Source organism: Phyllopteryx taeniolatus, chromosome 15 (genome assembly GCF_024500385.1).
Source record: "Phyllopteryx taeniolatus isolate TA_2022b chromosome 15, UOR_Ptae_1.2, whole genome shotgun sequence".
Taxonomy (NCBI): Eukaryota; Metazoa; Chordata; class Actinopteri; order Syngnathiformes; family Syngnathidae; genus Phyllopteryx; species Phyllopteryx taeniolatus.
In genome coordinates, this window is record NC_084516.1 from 22,119,296 (window position 1) to 22,131,159 (window position 11,864).

Here is an 11,864-nt window from a genome sequence, read left to right on the forward strand (position 1 = left end):
GGACTAACTCCACTCGATGGCCGCGTCCGAATGGTGTGTGGATCTGCACGAGCCCCGGCAGCTGCGCTTTATGATTCGTCACTAACGCTGTCTGTCAACAATATTTGCCCAATCGCATGTTTCAGATTTCACTCCATGGAAGTGTTTTCCAGTAAGTCTCCGCCTGGTGTTTCCACAGCAAAGGAAACAGCAGTAAAACAAACAAGAGTGTGATTTGTCAGCCAAGACATTTCCCTCACAATGAATTTCCCTCCTGCTGGTTTAGTGACTTTCCAGTCAGGTTTGCAATGAAACACCATAGACAGGGATGGGAAAACTTTAGATTTTTTTAAAAACAGACCGAATTGTAAATGTAAGTGTGAAAAATACTTTAATCATGATTCATGGTTGTTTTATTGTATTATTTATACTTCTTTTATTATAATGAATTAGACGATACGGCGAATTTGAATTTCTTCATAAAGGTTCTCTTGAAATCTTTAAATGGCCCACTCCTTCAGACTTGTTATTTTCTTCTTCTTCTGGTCTTCTGAAGCCATTCCGTTGTTGATTAGCTTGTGTGTTTTGGATCGTTGTCCTGTCGCAACACCTAGCCTCTTTAGAGCTTCAACTTTTGTTCTTCTGTAAAATCTCTTGCTCAACATTTTGAATATTTTTTTTTCCCATTGACGATCGCAGGCTGCGCAGGCCCTGAGGGAGCTTAGCACGGCGGCCATAACCGCGATGCGGCCTCCACCTCGCTTCACAGTTGGGACAAGGTTTGGATGTTGGCGTGCTGTGCCATTTTTCCTCCACACTTGGCAATCAATAAAATAAGCAATATTTTGCCAGTAGTGCGTGCCCTTTAGCAAACTTCAAACATGCGGCAATGTTGTTTTAGACAGCAATGGCTTCGCCCTCGGTGTTCTCCCATGAACCTTTACCAATGGTAAACGTGTCAACAGTGATTTCTGCAAGTCTTCAGTTGGTCTTTGTTGAAGTTTGTCTATTCTTGTGATTGAGATGACGATCAGACCACATTTTATGACCAATTTCTGCAGAAGGCTAAGAAATTCCAAAGGCTGGTTAGCACATCTGCCTCACAGTTGTGAGGACGGGGGTTCAAATCCTGGCCCCGCCTCTATGGAGTTTGCATGTGTTCTCCTCCCACATCCCCAGAAGCACGCACGGTAGATTGATTGGAAACTCAAAATTGCCCTCACAATTTGTAGCATTGAGGTAAAAGATAAGAAGACGATTTAAAAAAAAAAAAAAAAAGACATTTAGGAAACATAGTTATTGACATTTGTTTTCATGTTAAAATTTTCATATTATGACATGGTAGTGTGATTATTTACATTCAGGCATTGCATATTTTTTATTTGAAAATGTAAAATACGTAGAACAAATAGGAAATGTATCAATCATGCATATGGAATCGAAATAACACTAGAACATTAAGAACATAAACAAACAACGGCATTTTTGTGTCCATTGTCATTTTTGCACTGGGCTTGCGGTTCTGGAGTGTTTTGTGCTGTTGCAGAAGACGTGTCCACAAAAGCAGTTTTTCTCCAACTGAAGATCTCTTGCCATAGGCTGACCTTCCACTGGAGCGTGCGACAAGGTCTCTTCCGACACTGTTAGACATTTCATTGGGTTTTTACAGTAATTGTAAGTGAAACTTACTGCAAACTTGAATGTACTGTATGAAAATGTGAACGTAAGAAAACGAAAACTGATCAAAAAGTGGGAGGTGAGTCGTCTGAATTCGATTCCGGAGGCATGCGCCACCTGACACAAGGTGTGAATCATTATTGGCTCGATACTCGTTGATTAGCTTACCTGAATCAGGTGACACTGCAAAAGCAGCAATTGGCTCATCTCTTGACCTCTTCCAATGGAACCTAATGTGTTATATGGTTTTATTGTGTCACTGGTCTGGGTGTGAACATGGGTGTTTTATCGCAGAAAGGATCAAATGTAAATCAGATAAGGGTGTGGGGGAGTGTGATGCAGGAAAGCTCCCAGAAGGGTGCATGCGGACCCCACCAGGAACATCTGTTGGAGACGTCAATGGCAGCGGGGGTGGGTGGGGGGTTGCTGTAGACTTTATGAGAAGCAAGAGTCTGGAGACAGCGGCAAATGGCCATCATTCTGCATAGCAACGATGACGCGAGTGGACCATGGGCCAATCAGACGACAATTCCATACTTCCTCTTTGAAACGTTGTATAAGTCCGGGGCAGGAACAGATGGCTGTAAAGTGATGATACTTGAAATATAGTTCCCACACCATCATGGCATTTTGTTTGACGTAACACACTATAAACACAGAGAGTTACGATATATTTATTGAAATCAATGTTTGTATCGCAATTACGCAATCCTATTGGTCGACGACGTCAAGGTGCGCTGTTGTCGTCGCTATGTCACGCTACGTGGAAGATATCTAAAATATCAAACATGTGAGACTTTTCATTTTGCCAAATCGTCGGCCGTGGATTATGTCACACTCCCAAGACGTTTTGTCGTTGCCGACAAAATGTCAGACCCGATCCGGGAAATGGAGCGCGATAGCTAATCGGGCCAAGATTCTCAAAATAAAGTTATCATAGTGAGGGAATGCTACATTTTTTGGAGTACACCATCAACATTTTCATGATCCCTCCGCTTACTAACTCCATCTGCATCTTGACAATCCTCGAGTGCACATAGATGGTAAAGCGAAATCCCGTTGTACAAAGTGTATACTGGGAATTGCGGCTGGGAAAATATCTTTTATAAATTGTTGAGCTCCAGAATGGTTTGGTCCAACACTTGATGCATGTCCATGTTCGCCTCTTTGGCCTGGCCCAGTTTTTCTGCAAGTTAAAAAGACCAACATGAGCTTCCAAACACAAATTCTACAACTAAATCAGATAATATAACCGCAGTGCTTACTGTAACATAATAGATCAATGATGTGCAATCACCTATGACAAATGACCTTTGTCATAAATGGCATGTTTTAGGTGAAGGGCTCTTTAATGGTATAAATGCATTCGGATGATTTTGTGAAAAGGAAAATGAAGTTTATCCACTCAAAGCAGTTCATGATCAAATCTTTCGATGATCATGCTTCTTACTACCACTTTGATATCTTGGACGAATGCAGTGACTCCGTTTATTGAAAATGAATGAATATTTATTGGACTTTACACCACAACTGGTAGATATACAGGTGTCAAACTGGTGGCCCGGGGGCCAGGTGTGGCCCACCACATCATTTTATGTGGCCCACGATTTTTTGGGCTAAAATACCAAAATCTCAAATTGTCTCCTCTTTCAATAACATTGCAAGCATTTTTTGTTGTTGTTACCAAGCCCCCTTTTTTTTTTTTTACTGGCTTCTGATTTCAAAGCTAGTTACCCAGCAATTTGTAGTGTATATGTCATAATATGAGACGATAATATATTTATATGGGTTCGCAGTCATTTAGTTTGACACCCCTGCTGTAGGCCCTAATTAAAGTATTTCTTTCACTGTTAGGGCTTTTAACAAAACGGTCACACTGTGAGGCAAATGTGCTAACCGGTCGGCCACCGTGCCGCACTTTCCAACATTTTCAAGCTTTTTTTTTTTTCCAGATATATTTATTACAATAACAGCTTACCATCAGTGAAAAGGTGACGTCTTAATGTGCAGACCCCGTGGCCTGAGGCTCAGGAGCAAAAATCCCATTACCCAGGCAAAATTAATATTGTAATTATTGACAAATCTATATATTTTACATTAAGTAGAATAGTCCTTTTTAATTTAAGTTGACAGCTGACTGCATGCTCCACACGTGATAAAATGATAACAAAACATAGGCAGATGGCTTTTTTGGTTCACTGCAGGTGGATAATTCAAACAGATTTGATTCTTCATTTCTTAATTGTATTATATTTAAAATTAAGCTTCAACTAAGCGTTCAAAATGTTTTGTTTCATGCAGGAACCAAATTTTGCGTTCTCCGTAGCAGTCAATTGATTTAATCAACGCCACACACTATAGGTTCTATGTTGCGGTGACGGTCGCTTCCGTGATTGGCACAGGGCGGTTGTAGTTTTCACCTGATTGATCATTTTACACACCTGTTCACCGGCGCAGGAGGTCACTTGCAAAAAAGGTTAGTGAGGCTCTAATATTTTCTGTCGACCGTTCCATAACATTTAGCTGTATCGTGTCGTTGAATCACATTTTGTTACGTTCTGTTCTGATCGCCCTGATGTGAAATAAAAGCCGTAAACTTCGTCTGGACTTGGAAATGACTCCGTTTGAACGCGTTAAGACTTACGAACACACTTTAGCCTCTCGGCAGCTTTGAATTGATAGCAGCCCCCCCCCCCATGCTGTGTAATCCTTACTGTAGATTTCAAAAGGGTCTCGGAGGTTTTGTTCTGTGGGAGACAGTCCAAATAGCTCTTTGGGTATTTAAGGTTGCTGACCCCTGCCCCAAGCTGTTTTAGCTGAATATTAGAAACATCGAACATTTTACACACATTTGTACTGTTTTCAATGTTATTGAGGTCACTACAGGGTGATTGAAAAGTAACACCCTATTTTAAAATACTTCTAATTTACTCATACGTTGTCATATTTTTCTCAATTTTTTGTGTGTATGTTCCATGATTAAGGGAGCAAGTCTATTGGACCAAACCAACGACTTTGGAAGAACTTGAGGGGCGAATACGAGAAGTTATGGCTTCCATCCCACAAGAGTTCCTTGTGAAATCCGCTAATGCTAATGAAACTGATGGCGAATGCTGGCGCCCGTAACCAATTTGAACTAAAACTCCATGCAATCAGAATCAGAATCAGAATCGGAATCGGAATGACCTCCGTCTCTCTTGGTCAGGTCAGCTTTTTATGCTGTTCTGAACAGTTTATTAATCGAATGTTACAAACTTTGCTTGCTGTAAATTGAATAGTGGACATTGGTGAAAGTGAGTACCCGTAAAATTCACGGCATGAACCTCCTTTTCGGCGAAAATACCTGTGGATGTAAACAAAAATGTACCCGAAAAGTTGACTTGAATGAGCAAATCCAAAGTGATATTTGGATTTCTCCCGTCAAAATTGTCTTGTTGTTGACCAGTGTTATCGGTAAATCAGTCAGGTTTTATGGTGATCTGCGTATTTTCTGATGGCTAGAGAGGAAGGGTTGTCAAAAGATGCTAGATTTGTCGCTCACCGCTTTTTGGGGAAAAATAGTCGCGAGAGGGTCGGGGAAAAGTCGCGAACATCGATGAAAAGGCACTGCAATTGAGGTTTCTCAAGCAAGGCAACCCATGATGCGCCATCCTAAAACCAGGTTTTGGGTTGTGCGGAAGGATGAGAGGAGGCTTCTCATGCGTGGCCCCAGCGAAGGATCAGGTGACAAAGCTAGCGAAGAAAGTAGAAGGAGTAGAAAGAAGACTGGAGGCACACAGAGAACGGAGAGAGTCGAAACACATTTATTACAATGCAGGCTTTGCAAGTGCTTTGCAACTTCAACAGAGGAAATGAGCGGGAGTGGCGTGACCGCAGCCCAACACTTTGCGCTGACTGGGTGAGCTGTAACCTACTTCCGAGAGAGACCGGTGCTCTGTCGGGCCTGACCCAGCGGCGCAAAACGAAGAGGGAACATTACAGAGAGGAGTCGAAAGAGGGAGGAGACGAATTGAGAGCTTCTACAGTGTGGTCATATCATTGAGGGCTAGGTCCAGCTCCTCGCTGAGAGCCTTGCCCTTCAGCTTCTGAGCATACACTTCATCTGCAGGAGGACACACACACACACACAATCCAAACAGAAGACAGAGAAATTGAGCGAAAACCCATTTGTAACCAAACGAGCCACTGCTCGCACGAGATATCATACATAATCTTGATGGGATGTATTCAGACACACTGAGCGCATCATGCAACGTTATTGATGAAAGATTCATTTAAAAGATTCAAACCCTCCGGATCATTGTGGAAATCAATGCATTGAACGCATCATCGTGAGACTTGACACCGATTTTATCGGGCCGATATTTGGCATTTTGCGCCGATCCGATCAATGACCGCAAAAGACATTAACTCCGCGTCCACGGTATATTTTAATCCCCCCAAAACGAGTTGATTGAACCACAAGAACATGGGGCGATTGTCAAGGAAAAAGCGGATGGCCGCCAAGACGAGGAAATGCAAAATTGGAGAGGCTGTTAGCAACGATCAATCGCCCCAATCACTGACTTTAGAGACGCTTCGCGCTTTTGCTTTCTCGCCTCTGGTACACATGAAATGATATATTACAGTTAAGTATTCCGACAGTCGGCCACTGGCGAAAACGACTGGCGGAATCCCTCAAAATCGATATAGTGTAGCGACAATCAATCAAAACAAAAATACCTTCCAGATCGTCAATGGTCTTCTCCAGCTTGGCCACAGATCGCTCGGCAAATTCCGCTCGGGTCTCGGCCTGAATTCAGCATAACACCGACACAAACATATGGTTCATATTCTTCATTGATCCCAACGGATACTCGCTAGTTAGCAGTAACAGAATCGCACACACTCAAACAAACGTGAAACAAAAAAGATCTTACCTCTTTAAGTTTGTCAGTAAGAAGTTTAATTTCTTCTTCATATTTGTCCTCCTTCTGTGAGTACTGAAAAATCCCACCGCCCCCCAAAAAATAAAGAATTGTTAATAATTGCCAAAGATTGCAATCAAAAGAAACATCAACATGAGAATTGGGCCGATTCCTTTATTGTTGCTCCTTGGCCTTTGGATTTTAGGAAGACTATTGAACACACGGTACGCATAGAACTAAACGAACCTTTTCGGCCTGAGCCTCCAGTGACTTCAAGTTGTTGGCGACGTTTTTCAATTCTTCCTCGAGGTCGCCTGATTTACTGAGCGATGTCAAACGGGAGGAACGACAAGAGGAGGGCGAGAAGAAGAGCAATTGGAAAAGTAGGAGAGAAAAAAACAAACAATCGATTCATTTGAATGATATGAGTATCGGGGGAAAATGGTCGCTAGCTTTCAATAGTAGGACGTGCGCGACACGGCGGCGTCGAGCGTTGACTCACGCCTCGGCCACCTCGGCACGCTCCTCTGAACGCTCCAGATCGCCTTCGAGAATCACCAGTTTGCGCGCGACCTGCAAGGCGTGCGCGGCACTCACGTCATTGTGGCTTGGCAGGTCGCGGAAAGAGCGAATGTCTCACCTCTTCGTATTTGCGGTCGGCTTCTTCAGCGATATGCTTGGCCTCCTTTAGCTGCATCTCCTGGATCTCCATTTTCTCCTCGTCCTTGCTCGCCCTGTTCTCTATGACCTTCATTCCTCTAGAGGTTAAGGTTATTCATTTCCAATACATTATCTTTCAATTCCTCCATTTACCGTCGCGTGAATTACCGCATTGAAAAATGAAGTTCGAGGGGAACAAACGTCGGCGGGTAAGCGTTTCACCTTTCGCTCTCGTCCGCTGCTTTCTCAGCTTCCTCCAACTTCTGCAGAGCGGTCGCCAGTCTCTCCTGGGCGCGGTCCAACTCCTCTTCCACCAGCTGGATACGTCTGTTCAGAGATGCCACCTCGGCTTCGGCCTGCCGGGGACACGTCACGTGAATAATAATAATAATAAAAAAAAATAATAAAAAAAAAAAGATTCATTCATTTTCGATAGGTGCCTCTCTCATGGTTTTAGCTCCTTCCGCAAATGCACCTCAGATTTGAGATCACGGCCCGATATCAGATATCAATATCAGAAGACGCCAAAATGTTGATTGACAGGCCAGAAAAATTGGGGAAAAATGTCTTTTGGACAGATGAGACAAAACGATTTTTTTGTTTTTTTGCTATCGCTTGCATGAGTGTTTACACCTGCTTATTGACTACATATATATATATATATATAGTTTTAGTGATAGTTTAATCGAACTGACGCCGGGATGTATGTGTGGCCAACAAATTCGACCACCTGACGGCGCCCCTGTTCACAGGGCACATACGCCACATCGAAGATGGCGGACGCGTTCACGTATCAACCCCGCTCGTCACTTCCGGTGTCATTTGGCAGCGTACTTAGTGCCACTATAAGCGCGGTTTTAGCGTAACGAGTCTTATATTTCGACTTAGTGTGACGTGCTTTTTAGTTCACCTTCACTAAGAGGTGAGAGCAATTCACAAAATACCACACGTAACCGTTCGAGAGTTTTCGGTGATTACCGCCTCTCTCGCCTGTCTCTCAAAGTCCGCCTCTCGGAGCAGCAGCTCGGCTCGGTCCTCCGCGTCAAAGGCGACTTGCTGCAGCGTTTGAATTTTCCTGCGCACCGCGTCTATCGACGTGGAAGTCGCCATAGCGCTCGGACACCGCTCAGCAGTGAGCGCCGCTTTCTCCGAGCGTTGTCAAGGTGTTTGTTACCGTGGCAACGTCACGTGCGCCATATTTGATGTGGCAAATGTGCCCGTCAGCGGACATGATGGATGGATGGATGTTTCGGATGAGGTTAGCACGTCACCCCAAACATTTATTTTTCTCATATTTTCATGAAGTTTTACAACTAACAATATATACACAGGAGTACTGTACACTATTCCTTGTAATATGTGTTTTAATGATTTATTTTTTAAACCCTTTTTTTGCGACTGGTTAGCGCATCCGGCTCACAGTTCTGAGGAGCCGGGTTGAAATCCTGACACAAAGGTGAAAACATGTTGCTTTTGTACTGCGGTGCGACCTTTTCTGTACGCGCACATACGATATGCCGTCCACATCGCGTGGCTGTCGGAAGCATTCAGCGAGGACTCGCGCCACCAAGTTGACAAATGGACGCCGTTGCTGTCAATTTTTTGCGACGTCAGCAGAACCTGACCCTGGCGCTTTTATGAACAGTTAAGCCGCAGCTGTTAGCCGAGGGACCGTTCGCAACTTTCCGCTGGAACTGACGACGGTGGTTTGGCACGAGCTTTTTAATCGAGTCGAAAGTCAAAAAGGTCACGGCGGTGTTCAATTCGAGTCGCACGCCTGTTATACGAACTTCGATGGCATCCTTGAACTTACATCCGCTGCCTTTTTCTCAGCCTGTTCGAGCTTCTCCTGGGCGTCCTTCAGCGACTCTGAGTATTTGTCCAGTTCATCTTCCACTCCTTTCAGCTTCTTCTGCAGGCCCAGCAGCTCCTCCTCCAGCTACAGGACACAACAGCATAGCTTAAAACAAAACCACCTCGTAGACCGGCGGCGCCCGGCGGATGCGAGAGCGGGAGGCGGCGCCGCGGCCAATTTCCATCATGTCCGATCGAAGCGGCTCCTCCCGTTCCTTTCAAATGTGCCGCGATCGCAGTGTTGACGGAGGTGGAGCGTTGTCACCGCTTCGGGCTGTGTGCCGACACACGATGAAGGAAATCTGCCCCGCGGGCGACCTCGGTAGCTTGGCTTGCGTCTTGGTGAAATTCACGAAATTGCCGTTAGACCGGCGGTCTAGCCTGCGCCGGCATTTAGACGTGCTACGAGCAGGTGTACATTTAGATCAACGTTTTGCCACGTTGCCAGGACACACCCTCTGCTGCGCCAGAACGATTGGCAAACGTGCAGAAATCACAATCTGCCGCAAATGCGGAGTGATGCGCAAAAGTCACTTTGGTTGCCAATTTTGTCCACCGGAGGGCGCACCGACAACACTTAAATGACATTGATGCGCTCGCGGAGTTTCGGGAGCACGCTAACATAAAACGCTGTGCCATGGTCACACTGTGAAAATACATTTCAAAATTTCAGTCAAAAGCTTCGCTTCAAAAGAGAGGTTGCTTTGTTGTTTTTTTCCCCATGCACTGCCACAACTTACACTGGCATGTATATATTTACAAAGGATGCATGACTGAAATGGTGCAATAGTCAAAATCACAACTCAGGCCTTTGTACAGTATGTGAAATTTGGTTGTTCTCCAAAAACATACACGTTAGCATGTTAGCTAGTTATTTGAAGACACTAAATTGCCAATAGGTGCGAATGACTGCCAATTGTCGCTGGCCTAAACGTGCTCTGCGACCGATCCAGGTTGTACCCGCCCCGGCGTCCTGCAACAGAGTAAAATGGGATAGGCTCCGGCCAAGTCGTGACCCCAAGCGGGATAAGCCTGGAAATGGACGCAAGGACCTAAATAGACATGGCGTCATCAAGAAAGGATTGTATGGCTATTGGGACCGCTCAGAGCCGAGATCCCCCTGAGGACCAATGTTATGCGAAAAGCCGCACGGACGCATTGCTGCTATCTATTTGTAGCTCGGCAGGCGAGGGGGAATATTTTCTGGATATATTTTTGTATTCTCACGCGTGGGTCACCAATAAGGTGGATCTTTTGTTGCTAAAAGTGAAAAAGGAGTGACCCCAATTGCATTTAACCCCGTTTTTTTTTTCTCACAGATGTTCGCGATTTGTAGAGTAAATGCGCTTTTGAAGGTTTATTAAAAAAAAAAAAAAAAAAAAAAGTTTATGGGGAAGCAGCAATGTAGGCTACAGTATATTATATATATATATATAATTTAAGTGTAGTTTATGAGACATTGTGGTCCACGTGCGGCGTTAGCATTTTTGTTTGTTTGTTTGTTTGTTTCATATCTCCTCCCGTGTCAAGTCTTCAAATGCGATGGCAATATGGATGCCACATTGAATCATACAAGTCTGCCCGAACATCGTTTTTCACTCATCCCCTCCCATTCAAATGCATCTAAAAAATGACAATTCATCACTAGAATTGGTCAGCATATTTCTGTGTTGTGTTCTGGAAGAACTTTTCATTTGGAATTGAAACAAAATTGGAATTGGCGAGCCCATTGATACTTCCTGTAAACAGCGATAAAACGACATATTCTCTCTTGAGGTCATACGACACATTTTGATTGAAGCACCAAATGTATTGTTTCTACGGCTGCCCTTTCAAAACTGAAATGACACCTGCAATCAGCTAGAGAGGCAAAAAAAAAAAACACCACAAACCAAAAAAGTCAAACGTTTGTTCCTTTTATGAGAGCGCTTTCAGACAGCTGCAGGATGGCGGCATCCTCACCTGTTTGCACTTGTCCTCTGCCCCTTTCTTGTCCCCCTCGGCCTGCTCCGCCCGGTCTATGGCGTTCTCCTTGTCCAGCTTCAGCATCTGCATTTTCTTCTTGATAGCCTCCATGTTTCCTCCGGTGGTGTCGTACGGCTAGCCGAGCAGAAAGAGGTCAGCGCTGGGAGAGGACGGGAGAGCCCACGAGGTGGAAATCTGGAAGATGGAAACGCAACTGACTGAGCCCCCCGCACTTTTTCCACTGGAGGCCCGCCTGTGGACCTTGCCCATATTTAGGCACTGACAGATGTCCATCCTATGCGTGTGACGCCGGATCCTGTCTGTTCTGCCTCGGGTTATAGATGATTACTTTTTTGGGAACGGTATTGTTATCAGTCACGTGTGTGTAATAGCGGACGTTTTTTCAAACAACCAAATGTGACATATGTAAAAACATATATATTTCTACACGCTATAAACGCACATTTAGTTAGCGAGCTAGCAAATATCAAGGCGAGTTTAAGTTTGGACATTTGATTCCTATATTGGAGTATACTTAACTGCCATTGACGTAAAAAGCTTGTGGCATATTGCTACTCTTTTGTGCAACAAATCCTTTATTGTATGTTCTTAGCAATGTATTGCATCTTTAACACATGTAGTTTGGGTCGTAGTAATAGCTTTGGGATGAATGAAATAGTACACGGGTGGAACTGAACCTTAAAATGGCGGCATAGCTCAGTGTGAAAGGACTCGGCCGGCGGGCTGTAGGACAGCTGCAGATAAAAATATTGACACTGTGGGACTTTCGTGATCGGCGTGAATCCGGCGCGGCGGCCAGCG

General features: G+C 44.4%; 1 protein-coding gene across 2 annotated transcripts; it reads right to left on the bottom strand.

The window, feature by feature from the left end:
- Positions 1 to 2,314: 2,314 nt before the first annotated feature.
- tpm2 (tropomyosin 2 (beta)) lies at positions 2,315 to 11,289 on the bottom strand. 2 transcript variants are annotated; one of them, XM_061747531.1, is made up of 9 exons: positions 11,040 to 11,289; positions 9,037 to 9,162; positions 7,446 to 7,579; positions 7,204 to 7,321; positions 7,066 to 7,136; positions 6,810 to 6,885; positions 6,576 to 6,638; positions 6,379 to 6,448; positions 2,315 to 2,842 (listed from the first exon to the last, which is right to left on the bottom strand). In XM_061747531.1, the coding sequence occupies exons 1-9, from the start codon at positions 11,151 to 11,153 to the stop codon at positions 2,760 to 2,762; spliced, it is 855 nt and encodes a 284-aa protein (XP_061603515.1). In that variant the 5' UTR covers positions 11,154 to 11,289; the 3' UTR covers positions 2,315 to 2,759. The 2 variants fall into 2 exon arrangements, with proteins under 2 accessions (XP_061603515.1, XP_061603512.1); XM_061747528.1 differs by lacking the exon at positions 2,315 to 2,842 and adding an exon at positions 5,444 to 5,758 and having other exon boundaries at positions 11,040 to 11,287.
- Between the last annotated feature and the right edge of the window lie 575 nt (positions 11,290 to 11,864).

Excerpts from the sequence above, each read along its gene's own strand:
- tpm2 (XM_061747531.1), bottom strand. The coding sequence starts at position 11,153 with ATGGAGGCTATCAAGAAGAAAATGCAGATGCTGAAGCTGGACAAGGAG. Across the intron at positions 6,639-6,809 it reads TGGAGGCTCAGGCCGAAAAG|TACTCACAGAAGGAGGACAA; the intron begins GTTCGTTTAGTT and ends GGGATTTTTCAG. Across the intron at positions 6,449-6,575 it reads TTACTGACAAACTTAAAGAG|GCCGAGACCCGAGCGGAATT; the intron begins GTAAGATCTTTT and ends TGCTGAATTCAG.